Source organism: Bombina bombina, chromosome 6 (assembly GCF_027579735.1).
Source record: "Bombina bombina isolate aBomBom1 chromosome 6, aBomBom1.pri, whole genome shotgun sequence".
NCBI classification, from domain to species: Eukaryota; Metazoa; Chordata; class Amphibia; order Anura; family Bombinatoridae; genus Bombina; species Bombina bombina.
The window spans coordinates 31,124,714-31,139,127 of NC_069504.1; the positions used below are offsets into that span (position 1 = coordinate 31,124,714).

The following is a 14,414-nucleotide window of genomic DNA, read 5'->3' on the forward strand; positions in this document are numbered from 1 at the left end:
CGATCCAGTGAATCTCCCCAGGAAGACCCATCGTTTCGGGCATAGGCTCCCTTTTGGAGCCTCTGTCCGAATGGATGTATGGGATATTGCAGTCTTTGGTAAAGGGTCTTTTCACCTATCTGAGGGATTCCCACTATTTGTTGGAGAGCCTGGATGGGGTGGTGTGGCGTGAGGGGCACAGCTGAGTGGTAATTGATGTTGTATCCTTATATACGGTTATACCTCACTCCCTGGGTATTTTATCAGTGAAGTACTTTTTGAATAAATTCACCCACTATTAGACTGATATAGTGGAGTATATTTGTTCTGTTCTTGAGTTCCTCCTTACCCACAATTTTTTCCTCTTTGATGATAAGTTTTATTTGCAGTGCTGTGGCACTGCAATGGGGGCAAAATATGCTCCATCTTTTGCAAACTTATATGTTGGTTTCTGGGAGCTCAAATATATTTTTGACCAGAATAACCCTTTTGTTAATAGGATCTTGTTTTACAAGAGGAGAAACACCAAGGATACACAGGTTTACTTGCGCCAGTCAAAGGAACTGTGTGAAAGACTTGAAGCTAGGGGATACGACAGGCATAAATTGGAGTTGGCCAGAATGGAAATTAGCTGTCATCACAAGCAGACACAGACAATGAACAATACAAACAGAGGTGTGAAACAAGGGGATATTTTATTCACTACTGAGTACACTAATCAATTTCCTGAAATTGTTCGGCTCTTAAAGCGAAATTTGTCTGTCTTGGCTAATGATGACATTTTAAAGGAAACCATAGGCCAATGTAAATTTTTATCCAAGAAGCCTGTGACCCTGGCAACAAGACTAGCACCTAGCCTAGTGCAGAAATCCAGAAAAGACAACACCTGGTTGACTACTAGAGGCAATTTCAAATGTGGGGCTAGGGGATGTTTGACATGTGGTATGATAGACATGACTAAAGAATTTAGATGTACAGTAGATAACTCCCTTTATACTATTGAGTTTTATGCTAATTGTAAAACCACATTTGTGGTGTATCTGCTGGAGTGCTTGAAATAAATATAAATCCTAAAATAGCTACAATGTAATTATTAATTACATTGTAGCTATCTTAGGGTTTATTTTATAGGTAAGTATTTAGTTTTAAATAGGATTAATTTAGTTAATAAGAGTAATTTTTATTTAGATTTATTAAAATAATATTTAAGTTAGGGGGGTGTTAGGGTTAGTGTTAGACTTAGGTTTAGGGGTTAATTAGTTTAATATAGATGGCGGCGGTATAGGGGGGCAGGATCGGGGTTAATAAATTTATTATAGGTGGCGACGGTGTAGGGGGGCAGATTAGGGGTTAATAAGTTTAATATAGGTGGCGGCGGGGTCCGGGAGCGGCGGTTTAGGGGTTAAACAATTTATTTAGTTGCGGCGGGGTACTGGATCCGCAGGATAGAGGTTAATAGGTATTATGTAGGTGGCGGTGGGGTCCGGGAGCGGCGTTTTAGGGGTTAACATATTTATTATAGTTGCGGCGGGGTCCGGGAGCGGCTGTTTAGGGGTTAATAAGTTTATTAGAGTGGCGGTGGGCTCCGGGAGCGGCGGTTTAGGGGTTAACATGTTTAATATAGTTGCGGCGGGGGTCCGGAAGCAGAGGTTTAGGGGGTAATAAATTTATTTAGTTGCGGCGGTGTAGGGGGGGGCAGATTAGGGGTGTTTAGACTTGGGGTACATGTTAGGGTGTTAGGTGCAGACATCTCCCATAGGAATCAATGGGATGTTGGGCAGCAGTGAACATGAACTTTCGCTATGGTCAGACTCCCATTGATTCCTATGGGATCCGCCACCTCCAGGGCGGCGGATTGAAAACCAGGTACGCTGGGCCGGAAAAGTGCCGAGCGTACCTGCTAGTCATTTGATAACTAGCAAAAGTAGTCAGATTGTGCCGAACTTGCGTTCGGAACATCTGGAGTGACGTAAGAATCGATCTATGTCGGACTGAGTCCGGCGGATTGTAGCTTACGTCACAAAATTCTACTTTTGCCGGTGTGTAGGGCTTGATAACTTAGGCGTATCAGCCTTGCCACAAATACGCTGCGCAATTCCAGCATATTTGAGGTTGACGGCTTGATAACTAGAGGCCATAGTATAGTTTATAGTCAATAGGGGTATGTGTTGTTCACACTAACTCCGATTCTAATAATAATAATGATTCACACGATATTCAGCCTAATATTATAGGATACTGTAGTATATATATTTTGTGCTCAATACGTTAATAGCTATGTCATTGAATGTCATGTCTATTGTTTGAATATGTAACCTAAACATATTATTTTGCCTTTTTCTCTAATATCAGCAATTTCCAAGTATCGATGACTGCAATACTTTATATGTAGAATGTAATTTTTATATATAAAAAAACATTTTTTTGTTTTTTTATTTTTAGTGAACTAGATAGATATATTGTTTTATCTTTTTGTGCAGATAGTGTACATAATTCGGACACATGTATCTACATACATATATTGAGCTTTTATTTTTTTGCCCTTTATAAGTATGGGTAAATGTGAGGGCATTTAGTGACCTATTTAAGGATGTCCCTTATGCACACTAATTAAGTCTATGATTAAGTGCCGCTAGGGTGCGTGAAACGCATCAGACTGTCTTTCCTGTTCCATATGTCTGTCTTGGTATGTGCCTGTATCTTGGTATGTGATCCCAATAAATTGTGACTTTTTTTGAATGACTCGTTGTGCAGCCGTCTCCCTTTAGGCCACATCAGAAATGGGACCAAATGCAAAAAGCTTTTTACACCTCCGTTTATACTAGATATATACTAAATCCAACCAGTTGCACCAGGCCAGATACATAGTCCCCTGCGGTACTCACAGACCAGATATGTGACACATTAGATCCCAACTCTTGACAAGATACATAACTCCCTGAAGAACTTTAGACAAGGTATGTGCCTCGTCAGTCCCCCCACAGACTCAATATGCTAGCTAAATTCTGTATTGCTTGTAGTCAGGACCAGATGAGTGTGTTTAGACGCATACACACCTATAAATGTCTACACTCATGCACACACACTGTACTTGGTTCCTGCAAACTTGGCATTTCAATGAACATAGGGTTTGTTGATGCAGGAGTCGATATGTTAGAATGTACCAGGTCACCTGCTTATGCCCATGAATATTAGAATTTATAACTGTGCTTGGAGGAAGTGGGTGGACTCTCACTTTTTTCATATTTGTTCAATCCTTTTTAAAGTTATCTATTGTACTTGCAGTCAGTATGACCTTAGGTTTTGCAGGTTAATTGTGCTTACAGTTAAAACTGCTTTGATTGCTACAGAGGAAATCTCCTTTCCTCTAACCTTAAAGCGTGGCTCTTGATACATACAACTTAGGCAACTCTGTATATGGATTATCAATATATTTATATAAAGTAATCATATCCCCTCTCAGTTTTCTCTTTTCTAGAACCAGTTTGGCTAACATCTTCTCATAGCTTAGATCCTCCTATTAATTTGTGCCCGTTCTCTGAACCCTATATAAAACAGTAATTGTTTGTCGGTGAGTTTAGCATTCAGGTTAACCACAAGCTATTGCAGATCACCCAGAGCAGTGAATATGATGTTATGAAATGCTTTACATGTGCAATATCCATTTATCATATTAACTAACAAATATACCAGAGGGACGTGTTATTGAGTGACAGACCTACCATTTCTAGGTGACCCTTGAGAGATACTGATGTTCTGGCTGTTCCGACCTGCTTGATGTTCTGCTGTACACGTCACTATGTCATTGTCACAGACAGAGACACCTAGCTGGACACTGCGTGTGATACTGTAGGTCCCATCTGGCATTTTTACAGGCATGGCACTGTTTGCCAGCTCTCTGCATCCTGTACATGAGCTGCAGAGTGAGATTTTTATGTGTTCTGGGTAGAACCCACTTATAGTGCAGGTGACAGTGACACTATCATCATGATGAGCTTGAGAGAGGGACACCTGAGGGGCAGCTGCAAAAGCAAACAAAAAGAAAAAAAAGATTTGCGGATTTGGACTTTGTTGATGTAGAAGGGCATTTTATAAGCTATAGCAAACATGCAATGTATGTAGGTGGCATCCTATATATTATTACACTTAAACCCATCCCAGAGATGTCTAATGGAAAAGCGTTAAACAGGGTGGATTTGAATAAAATGAAATTGAATGAAATCCTGTTTTAAATCACATTTTAAATCCCTAGTCCGTAAGACTTAATTTAAATCAGTTAAATCTTTGTTTGTACATAAAGGTCTCATTTTTAGATTTACTTTTCAGAATATTTTTTCCAGTTATATCAGAAAATGACTGATTTAGTTATAAACCATTAGAAATATACAGGGAGTGCAGAATTATTAGGCAAGTTGTATTTTTGAGGATTAATTTTATTATTGAACAACAACCATGTTCTCAATGAACCCAAAAAAACTCATTAATATCAAAGCTGAATAGTTTTGGAAGTAGTTTTTAGTTTGTTTTTAGTTTTAGCTATTTTAGGGGGATATCTGTGTGTGCAGGTGACTATTACTGTGCATAATTATTAGGCAACTTAACAAAAAACAAATATATACCCATTTCAATTATTTATTTTTACCAGTGAAACCAATATAACATCTCAACATTCACAAATATACATTTCTGACATTCAAAAACAAAACAAAAACAAATCAGTGACCAATATAGCCACCTTTCTTTGCAAGGACACTCAAAAGCCTGCCATCCATGGATTCTGTCAGTGTTTTGATCTGTTCACCATCAACATTGTGTGCAGCAGCAACCACAGCCTCCCAGACACTGTTCAGAGAGGTGTACTGTTTTCCCTCCTTGTAAATCTCACATTTGATGATGGACCACAGGTTCTCAATGGGGTTCAGATCAGGTGAACAAGGAGGCCATGTCATTAGATTTTCTTCTTTTATACCCTTTCTTGCCAGCCACGCTGTGGAGCACTTGGACGCGTGTAATGGAGCATTGTCCTGCATGAAAATCATGTTTTTCTTGAAGGATGCAGACTTCTTCCTGTACCCCTGCTTGAAGAAGGTGTCTTCCAGAAACTGGCAGTAGGACTGGGAGTTGAGCTTGACTCCATCCTCAACCCGAAAAGGCCCCACAAGCTCATCTTTGATGATACCAGCCCAAACCAGTACTCCACCTCCACCTTGCTGGCGTCTGAGTCGGACTGGAGCTCTCTGCCCTTTACTAATCCAGCCACGGGCCCATCCATCTGGCCCATCAAGACTCACTCTCATTTCATCAGTCCATAAAACCTTAGAAAATCAGTCTTGAGATATTTCTTGGCCCAGTCTTGACGTTTCAGCTTGTGTGTCTTGTTGAGTGGTGGTCATCTTTCAGCCTTTCTTACCTTGGCCATGTCTCTGAGTATTGCACACCTTGTGCTTTTGGGCACTCCAGTGATGTTGCAGCTCTGAAATATGGCCAAACTGGTGGCAAGTGGCATCTTGGCAGCTGCACGCTTGACTTTTCTCAGTTCATGGGCAGTTATTTTGCGCCTTGGTTTTTCCACACGCTTCTTGCGACCCTGTTGACTATTTTGAATGAAACGCTTGATTGTTCGATGATCACGCTTCAGAAGCTTTGCAATTTTAAGAGTGCTGCATCCCTCTGCAAAATATCTCACTATTTTTGACTTTTCTGAGCCTGTCAAGTCCTTCTTTTGAACCATTTTGCCAAAGGAAAGGAAGTTGCCTAATAATTATGCACACCTGATATAGGGTGTTGATGTCATTAGACCACACCCCTTCTCATTACAGAGATGCACATCACCTAATATGCTTAATTGGTAGTAGGCTTTCGAGCCTATACAGCTTGGAGTACGACAACATGCATAAAGAGGATGATGTGGTCAAAATACTCATTTGCCTAATAATTCTGCACTCCCTGTAGAGTCAGATCACTGAAATCAATAAAAGGATTCAGGGGTGAACTATCTCTGTCTAATAGGTTCATTTAGATAAACATTTCAGCTGTACTTTATTGGAAGGGGAAAATAATGATTAAAGGGACATAAAACCCAACATTTTTCTCTCATGATTTAGGTAGAACACACAATTTTAAACAACTTTTCAGTTTACTTCTATTATCTAATTTCCTTCATTCTCTTGGTATTATTTGTTGAAGGACAACCAGTATATATGTGCAGTCACCAATCAGCAGCTAGAACCTAGGTTCTTTCCTGATCCTGAGCTTTCCTAGATAAACCTTTCAGCAAAGGATAACAAGAGAAGTAAGCAAATAAAATAATAGAAGTAAATTTGAAAGTTGTCTTAAATTATATGTTCTGAATCATGAATGTCTAATTATGACTTTACTGTCCCTTTAACCCCTTAGTGACCAGACCACTTTTCCATTTGTTGACGAAGGCTATTTTTACATTTCTGTGGTGTTTGTGTTCAGCTGTAATTTTCCTCTTTCTCATTTACTGTACCCACACATATTATATACAGTTTTTCTCACCATTAAATGAACTTTCTAAAGATACCATTATTTTAATGATTTCTTATAATTTACTAGAATTTGTTTTATAAAATATGATGAAAAAATGGAAAAAAACACACTTTTTCTAAATGTGACCCCCAAAATCTGTTACACTTCTACAACTGGTGGAAATAGAGGCAAAAAGAACTGGATAGGAACCGCTGTTAAAAAGCTTATACATTTTATTAGAACATATATTTAAAAACAGGTAGCATCCAAACAAAAGGCGGACAGGACTGCTAACATGTTTCGGCCCAATTGGCCGTAATCATAGCATGAGGATCTAATTGCAAACATCAGATTTAAAACAGATGTAATAACAAATGATTGGTTAAGAACAAAATCACGCCCATAAAGTTTATACAGGTATTGATTAACCCTATGCACACAAAAACACATTGAACACTGTATGTGAATAGGAAACCAGAGTGCAAACATACAAATATCCTATATCTTAAAGGAATATCTATACTACGTGGAATGAAAAGTTAGTAATGTGCTTAATTAGAATAACTGGGAAACCAACATTCCCAATGTATATATGATATTTTAATATATCTAATATATCTAATTTTGTGTTTATTTTAACTTGCTAATCCCCTATGAGCAAAATTTGACATTAACATAGGGAAAGCCAAATAATGCCAAGACACTCCCATTACTGAACATGGAACATATTGCACTGTGTCATAAGCTGCAATGTATCATATCAAAAATGATCATATAACAAATATGACAGTGCATATAGAACTATAGTGTATGTGGCAAAACAAAAAACACAAACTGTTAACACATTACAATTCCAAAGAAATAAGCCCAAACTTGTATGTTGAAATTAAAAGAAGGGACAAATATAGATTTATTCCCAAAAATTAATGAGATCATATCTTGAGTTTAAACCGTGAGGTGCCCTGGTTCTGAGATGAAAAATCCAGTACACCTCACATTTAGCCAAAATGCTGTCAACATCCCCTCCTCTCTTGGGGTGAACCACTTTTTCAATGGCAACCCACCTAAAAGTATTTAGTTTGCTCTGGTGTACCGTAGCAAAATGTTGCACTAATAGGGAAGTGGATTTCCCTCTCTCCATTGAGGAAATATGCTCCCTAATCCATGTATTGACATCCCTGGTTGTAAGACCAGTATATTGTAAATTGCACTTGATACAAGTTATTAAATAAATAACACCAGTATGAGTGCAATTCATACAACTCTTTATATCAAACGTCTTTCCTGTCACCACTGAGGTGAATGTGTCTGTCACTTGTACATAATCGCATGGGCGACATTTGCGATGCCCACACTTGTACATCCCTTTATGGGATAGCCATGAACTCTGGGGTCTATCCACTTGTTTCTGCTGGGTGGGAGATAGAATGTTCCCTAAGGCACGACTTTTCTTGTAGCTGCACCTAATCCCTTTCTTTACTGCATCCTTTAATTGATCATCTGCCGCCAGCAGTGGAAAATGTTTCTTAATAATGCTGCAAATATTAGAGTACTAGTCACTATAAGTAGTCACAAAATTGACACCTTGAAAGTTAGATATAGTTTTACTGTGGACTTTATCTTCCAAAAGAGAAGCCCTAGGTATCATCTGCACTTTCTTCCTAGCCTCATTAATGTGATTATAGTTGTATTTACGGTCCTTAAGTCTTTGGGCTAAAAGACCAGCCTCTCTTTGATAGTCTGCCTCCCTACTACAATTCCTCTTAATACGTGAGAACTGACCCTTGGCCACAGCATACGAAATGTTTTTGGGGTGGCAGCTATGAGCATGCAGTAACGAATTACCCGAAATCGGCTTACGATATACTTGGGTCTGTATTTGACCATCTGCATCCCCTTCCAGGCTAAGATCAAGAAATGTAATAGTATGGGGATCAAACTCAAAGGTGAATTTGAGATCACAATCATTATCATTCAGATGGTCAACAAAATCTTTGACCAGTTCCAAGGGTCCTGACCAGATGATCAACAGATCATCTATAAAGCGTTTGTAGAAGCGTAAGTATTTCCTGAAGGGGTTGCCCTCCCCATAGATGCGGCACAGCTCCCACCAGCCAAGATATAAGTTAGCGTAGGAGGGGGCAAACTTGGCCCCCATGGCTGTGCCGCATCTCTGGAGATAGCAAACCCCCTCAAAGGAAAAAAAGTTATGAGTTAAAAGAAACTCAAGGACCCGAAGAATATAAACGTGAGGTGTACTGGATTTTTCATCTCAGAACCAGGGCACCTCACGGTTTAAACTCAAGATATGATCTCATTAATTTTTGGGAATGAATTTATATTTCCCTTTTATGCATATTTGTCCCTTCTTTTAATTTCAACATACAAGTTTGGGCTTATTTCTTTGGAATTGTAATGTGTTAACAGTTTGTGTTTTTTGTTTTGCCACATACACTATAGTTCTATATGCACTGTCATATTTGTTATATGATCATTTTTGATATGATACATTGCAGCTTATGACACAGTGCAATCTGTTCCATGTTCAGTAATGGGAGTGTCTTGGCATTATTTGGCTTTCCCTATGTTAATGTCAAATTTTGCTCATAGGGGATTAGCAAGTTAAAATAAACACAAAATTAGATATATTAGATATATTAAAATATCATATATATATTGGGAATGTTGGCTTCCCAGATATTCTAATTAAGCACATTACTAACTTTTCATTCCACGTAGTATAGATATTCCTTTAAGATATAGGATATTTGTATGTTTGCACTCTGGTTTCCTATTCACATACAGTGTTCAATGTGTTTTTGTGTGCATAGGGTTAATCAATACCTGTATAAACTTTATGGGCGTGATTTTGTTCTTAACCAATTATTTGTTATTACATCTGTTTTAAATCTGATGTTTGCAATTAGATCCTCATGCTATGATTACGGCCAATTGGGCCGAAACATGTTAGCAGTCCTGTCCGCCTTTTGTTTGGATGCTACCTGTTTTTAAATATATGTTCTAATAAAATGTATAAGCTTTTTAACAGCGGTTCCTATCCAGTTCTTTTTGCCTCTATTTCCACCAGTTCAGGAACCGCTGTACCCGCCTGGCCGGTGATTTGCAGTCTACCAGGATTTCCATTGGAGCCCCTCCTCCCCCCCCCCGCCGCAGGTGCGTCATTGGAGACGTTGAGTGGAGCCTCAGTCTGGTGCAGTTAGGAAGCGTGCACTACAGGATCGCCGGATAGAAGCTGTGGGACCATTACAATGTACTACAGGTCCCTGTACAGCGCCAAAGCTTGAGTTGTCCTGGAGTATGTGCAAACGTGACAGGTATCTCATTCCCAGCTATTTGGAGGTTGGGGGGGGGAGTTGTTTTGGAGCATCATATTACTGGTTTTTGAACCATTACGAGTGACTGTCACTTTTGGAGTTCCTGTGATTATTTGTTTGGCAATATCGCATATATATATATTTGCCTTCTATACAGCTTGGTGTCTATCTCCTTTTTCTTACACTTCTACAACTACCATAAAAAACAACCATGCTAAATAGTTTCTAAATTTTGTCCTGAGTTTAGAAATACCCAATGTTTACATGTTCTTTGCTTTTTTTGCAAGTTATAGGGCAATAAGTACAAGTAGCACTTTGCTATTTCCAAACCATTTTTTTTTTTTCAAAATTAGCTATAGTTACATTGGAACACTGATATCTGTCAAGAATCGCTGAATATCCCTTTACATGTATATATTTTTTAAAAGAAGACAACCTAAGGTATTAAACTTTGGGTATTTTTGCTCTTTCCATGCAACCATTTTACCACCAATTTATGCCAAATAAAAAAAAAAAATTGTGATTTTTTGACAAAATAGCAATTTAAGAATACATTTACTGAGAACGTTAAGGGTTTCTGCCAAATAACACCCCAATATGTGTTCAGCAACATCTCTTAAGTACAGTGATACCACCCATGTATAGGTGTGTCGGGTTCTCTGGCTGCTAAAAGGCTTTATTTTTAGGGGGCGCATTCCAGTATTCCAACTTGAAATTTTCACATCGGTCATCATGCACCCATGTCCTATTTGGGACATTTCTGAAGCTGGGCAATGTAATTTACCCCCATCAAACCAAATATTTTTGAAAAGTAGACACCCTAGGGTATTTGAAATGCTGGTATTTTAACACTTTCCATGCACTAATTCAACCACCAGTCTTTGTCAAACTTTTGGGTAGTCATTTTTTTGTGTTTTTTTCACACTCGTACTTTAGGCATGGATTCTTAGTTCCTGTTATGATTTACTGGCAAAAAAAACACCTCAAAATGTGTTCAACAACATCTCCTGAGTACAGTGATACCACCCATGAATAGGTTTGTCGGGTTCTCAGGGGGCTAAAAGGCCTTATTTTTAGGGGGCACATTCCAGTTTTCCAACTTGGAATCTTCACATCTGTCATCATGCATTCATGTCCTATTTGAGATATTTCTGAAGCCGGCCAATTTAATTTACCCCCATCAAACCACATATTGTTGAAAAGTAGACACCCTAGGGTATTTGAGATGCTGGTATTTTAACACTTTCAATGCACTAATTCAACCACAAGTCTTTGTCAAACTTTTGGGTAGTCATTTTTTGGTGTTATTTTTCACACACATATTTTAGACATGAATTCTCAGCTCCTGTTATGTGTTACTGACACAAAACACCTCAATATGTGCTTAACAATATGTCCTGAGTACAGTGATACCACCTATGCATAGGTTTGTTGGCTTGTTTGAGGGGTGCACTGCCAAACTTCTGAAATGTGTTTGTGTTGTTTTTTTCACATTTAACATATCTTCTTTGCCTATCTTCTTTTTGGGGGTCCTTTTTATGTACCCCAGTTTATTTGTTAGCCATGAATGTGCATATATTTAAAAAGTTGCCACCCCAATGTATTATATATGGAGTGTTTTGATGCCTTTGATGCAACTGTTTTAGCCCAAACATTTGGAGAAAGTGTATGGTGGTAATTTTTCAATTTTCATTTTTACACACACATTGCTTTTTGACTATGATTTAGGAGAGCCTGTTGTAAGTTATTGCAAGAAAACACTCCAGGTTATTTTCTGCAAGACCCCCTGACTACACCCATTCTCCCCATGCATAGGTTTGCCAGGATTTTGGGAAGGTTCAGTTACAATTGTCTGACTTGTAATTTGAGTTGAAAGTGAGAGTATTTCTTCTGATAGGCCTATATTTAGTTTGGGCCCTATTGCATACCCCAGTTTTATTTATTGCCATTAAAGTGTATATATTTGAAATGTTGATACTCCAAGGTATTGTATATGGAGTGCTTTGATGCCTTTGATGCAACAGTTTTAGCCCAAACAATTGGAGAATGTGTATGGTGGTAAATTTTAAATTTTCATTGTTACACACACATTGCTTTTTGACTATGATTTAGGAGAGCCAGTTTTAAGTTATTGCAAGGTTGTTTTCTGCAAGACCCCCTGAGTACACCCATACCCCCCATGCATTGGTTTGACAGGGGTTTTGGTAAAATACAGAACCAATTTTAGAAATTATACAAAATAGAACAGTGAAATTTAAAAATATGGCACAGTAACAGTAAAAAACATAATGAAAAAAACTCAGTAACAGTAAATGTAACCAAACCCCCTCCACCCCAAAAAATACAACACAATGGCAAATGTAAAAAATAAATACAAACATTTACCAGTGTGTGATACCGCTTGAAGCAGTCCTTAATGCAGAGTCCAGGCTGTCCAGGGCAATCAGGACATAAAAGGTGGTGGACCTTCTCTGCCCCCTCTTGGTACAGACTCTGCATTTCTTCAGAGGATTCCGCTTCGCCGCAGTAGGGGAGATTTTGAAAAAAAAATGGGTAGCCCCAACTCTGCTCTCCCATCACCGCCCGTCGAGCAGGTGCATCTTGGTACAAAATCCCTGAAATGATCTGGAGCTGAAACTGTAAAAAAGTCAGTTTCATTCCTGGGTTTGCTTTCTTGAACAACAAAAAAGCGTTGTGGGGTGCAATCTGCATTAAGTAAAGGTCTTTGTCTTCTGCATAATTAGGTACGGCTGCAGCAGCTGATCTGCTAGATCAACCCCACCCATATGCCGGTTATAAGCCTTGATGCACACTGGTTTCATTGTGCTCTCAGCTCTGCCACGTACAGAGACCTCCACAGTCCTCTCTGTGCGGATGTTGGTAAGAAGGTATACATCCTTCTTGTCTCTGTACTTAACTTCCAACAGCTCCTCTTGGAGCAGAGCTGAGGTCTCCCCCTTTACTAGCCGGGTGCGTGCAAGTTGTCTTGGGAAACCTGTGCGGTTCTTTCGAATAGTACCGCAAGCTACTGTATCAAAACAATACAGTAGCTTGAACAAAAGGACACTTGTATAGAAATTGTCTACATACAAGTGGTACCCTTTGTTCATTAGGGGTAAAATCATGTTCCAGACAATCTTGCCAGTGGTTCCCATATGTTCTGGGCAGCCTGGAGGGTCAAGGTGGATATCCTTTCCCTCGTACACCCAGAAAGGGTGAGTATACCCAGTCCCGCTCTCACAGAGCTTATACACCTTTACTCCATACCTGGAGCGCTTGGAAGGAATATACTGCTTGAATCCCAGCCTTCCCTTATACTTCATCAGGGATTCATCCACGCATATATTCCTTCCAGGTGTATAAGCCTCTGCAAACCTGGCAGAAAAGTGGGTAATCAGGAGGCGGATTTTATACAGCCTGTCAAACTGGGGATGCTCCCTAGGGGGGCACAGGCTGTTGTCTCTGAAGTGCATATAATGTAGAATCATTTCATACCTCTTCCTCAACATACTCTGGGAGAAAATGCGGGTAGAGCAGATGGGGCTACTGCTCCAGTAGGAGCGAATGGAGGGTTTCTTTATGATGTCCATCAGCATAGTCAATGCCCAGAATTTTTTTAAATTCTGGCACATCGACAGGGGCCCATTGCTGCTTTGCTAAAAAAGTGTCAGGCTTTGTGGCACGGAACTGATGGGCATATAAATTAGTTTGGGTGACAATGTTCCCCAATACATCATTGCCCAGAAAAACCTCCATAAACTGCTGGGGGCTAAATGTGGCCACATCCACATTAATGCCAGGATTTGCAGTAAAGGGTGGGATATCTGGCCTCTGGTGATGAGGCATTACCCACTCTTCAGCAGCAATGGCAGCAAGAACAACACGTCTCCTTCTGGCAGGGGGGCTAGCAGCCACAGATACATCACTATCAGTTGAGACTGTATCTAATGATGTATCTGAGCATATGGCACGGTCAAAATTGGGGTCTGAGTCTGACATAGAGGCATCTGACTCTGATGCAAGGAAGGCATATGCCTCCTCAGCAGTATATGTTCTCTGTGACATTATTGTATCTGTCACAGAGAAAAAAAAATTACTAAAAAAAAATCAACACAAAATTAACTAAATGGCTCTGGAAAATTACTAAAAAATGAACCCCTAAAAAATGCACAGAGAGCAAAAAAGTGATTTTGTGCAAGAGCCAGTGAGCAAAAAAGTGCTGCTATGCTATTGCCAGTGATTTATAGTGATCACTGGCAAGCTAGGGGTTAATGGCTCACAATTTTTTGCACAAATTTATTTAAACTAGCTAAATGGCTCTGATAAGAGCCTTTGGGTCTTACAAAAAATTACAAAAAAATATTAACCCCTAAAAAAATGCACAGAGAGCAAAAAAAGTGCTGCTATGCTATTGCAAGTGATTTATAGTAATTATTGGCAAGCTAGGGGTTAATGGCTCTGAAAAGAACCTTTGTGTCTTACAATTTTTAACAAATATATGAAATAAATCTCTCTCTCATGAACACAGGACTCTCTCTCCCACAAAAACCAAGTGAGAAGAGGGAGGGAGATCCACACTGATCAGTGTCAATATTTACAAATATTGAC

At 39.2% G+C, this 14,414-nt stretch overlaps 1 protein-coding gene across 1 annotated transcript in view; it reads right to left on the reverse strand.

Annotated features, from left to right (window-relative positions):
• Window positions 1–3,681: 3,681 nt before the first annotated feature.
• Window positions 3,682–14,414, reverse strand: part of LOC128664314 (protein turtle-like) — a 52,216-nt gene continuing 41,483 nt past the window's right edge. Inside the window, exon 3 of the mRNA XM_053719154.1 lies at window positions 3,682–4,001. Coding sequence (XP_053575129.1) covers window positions 3,682–4,001 — 320 coding nt within the window. The remainder of the gene's footprint in view (window positions 4,002–14,414) is intronic.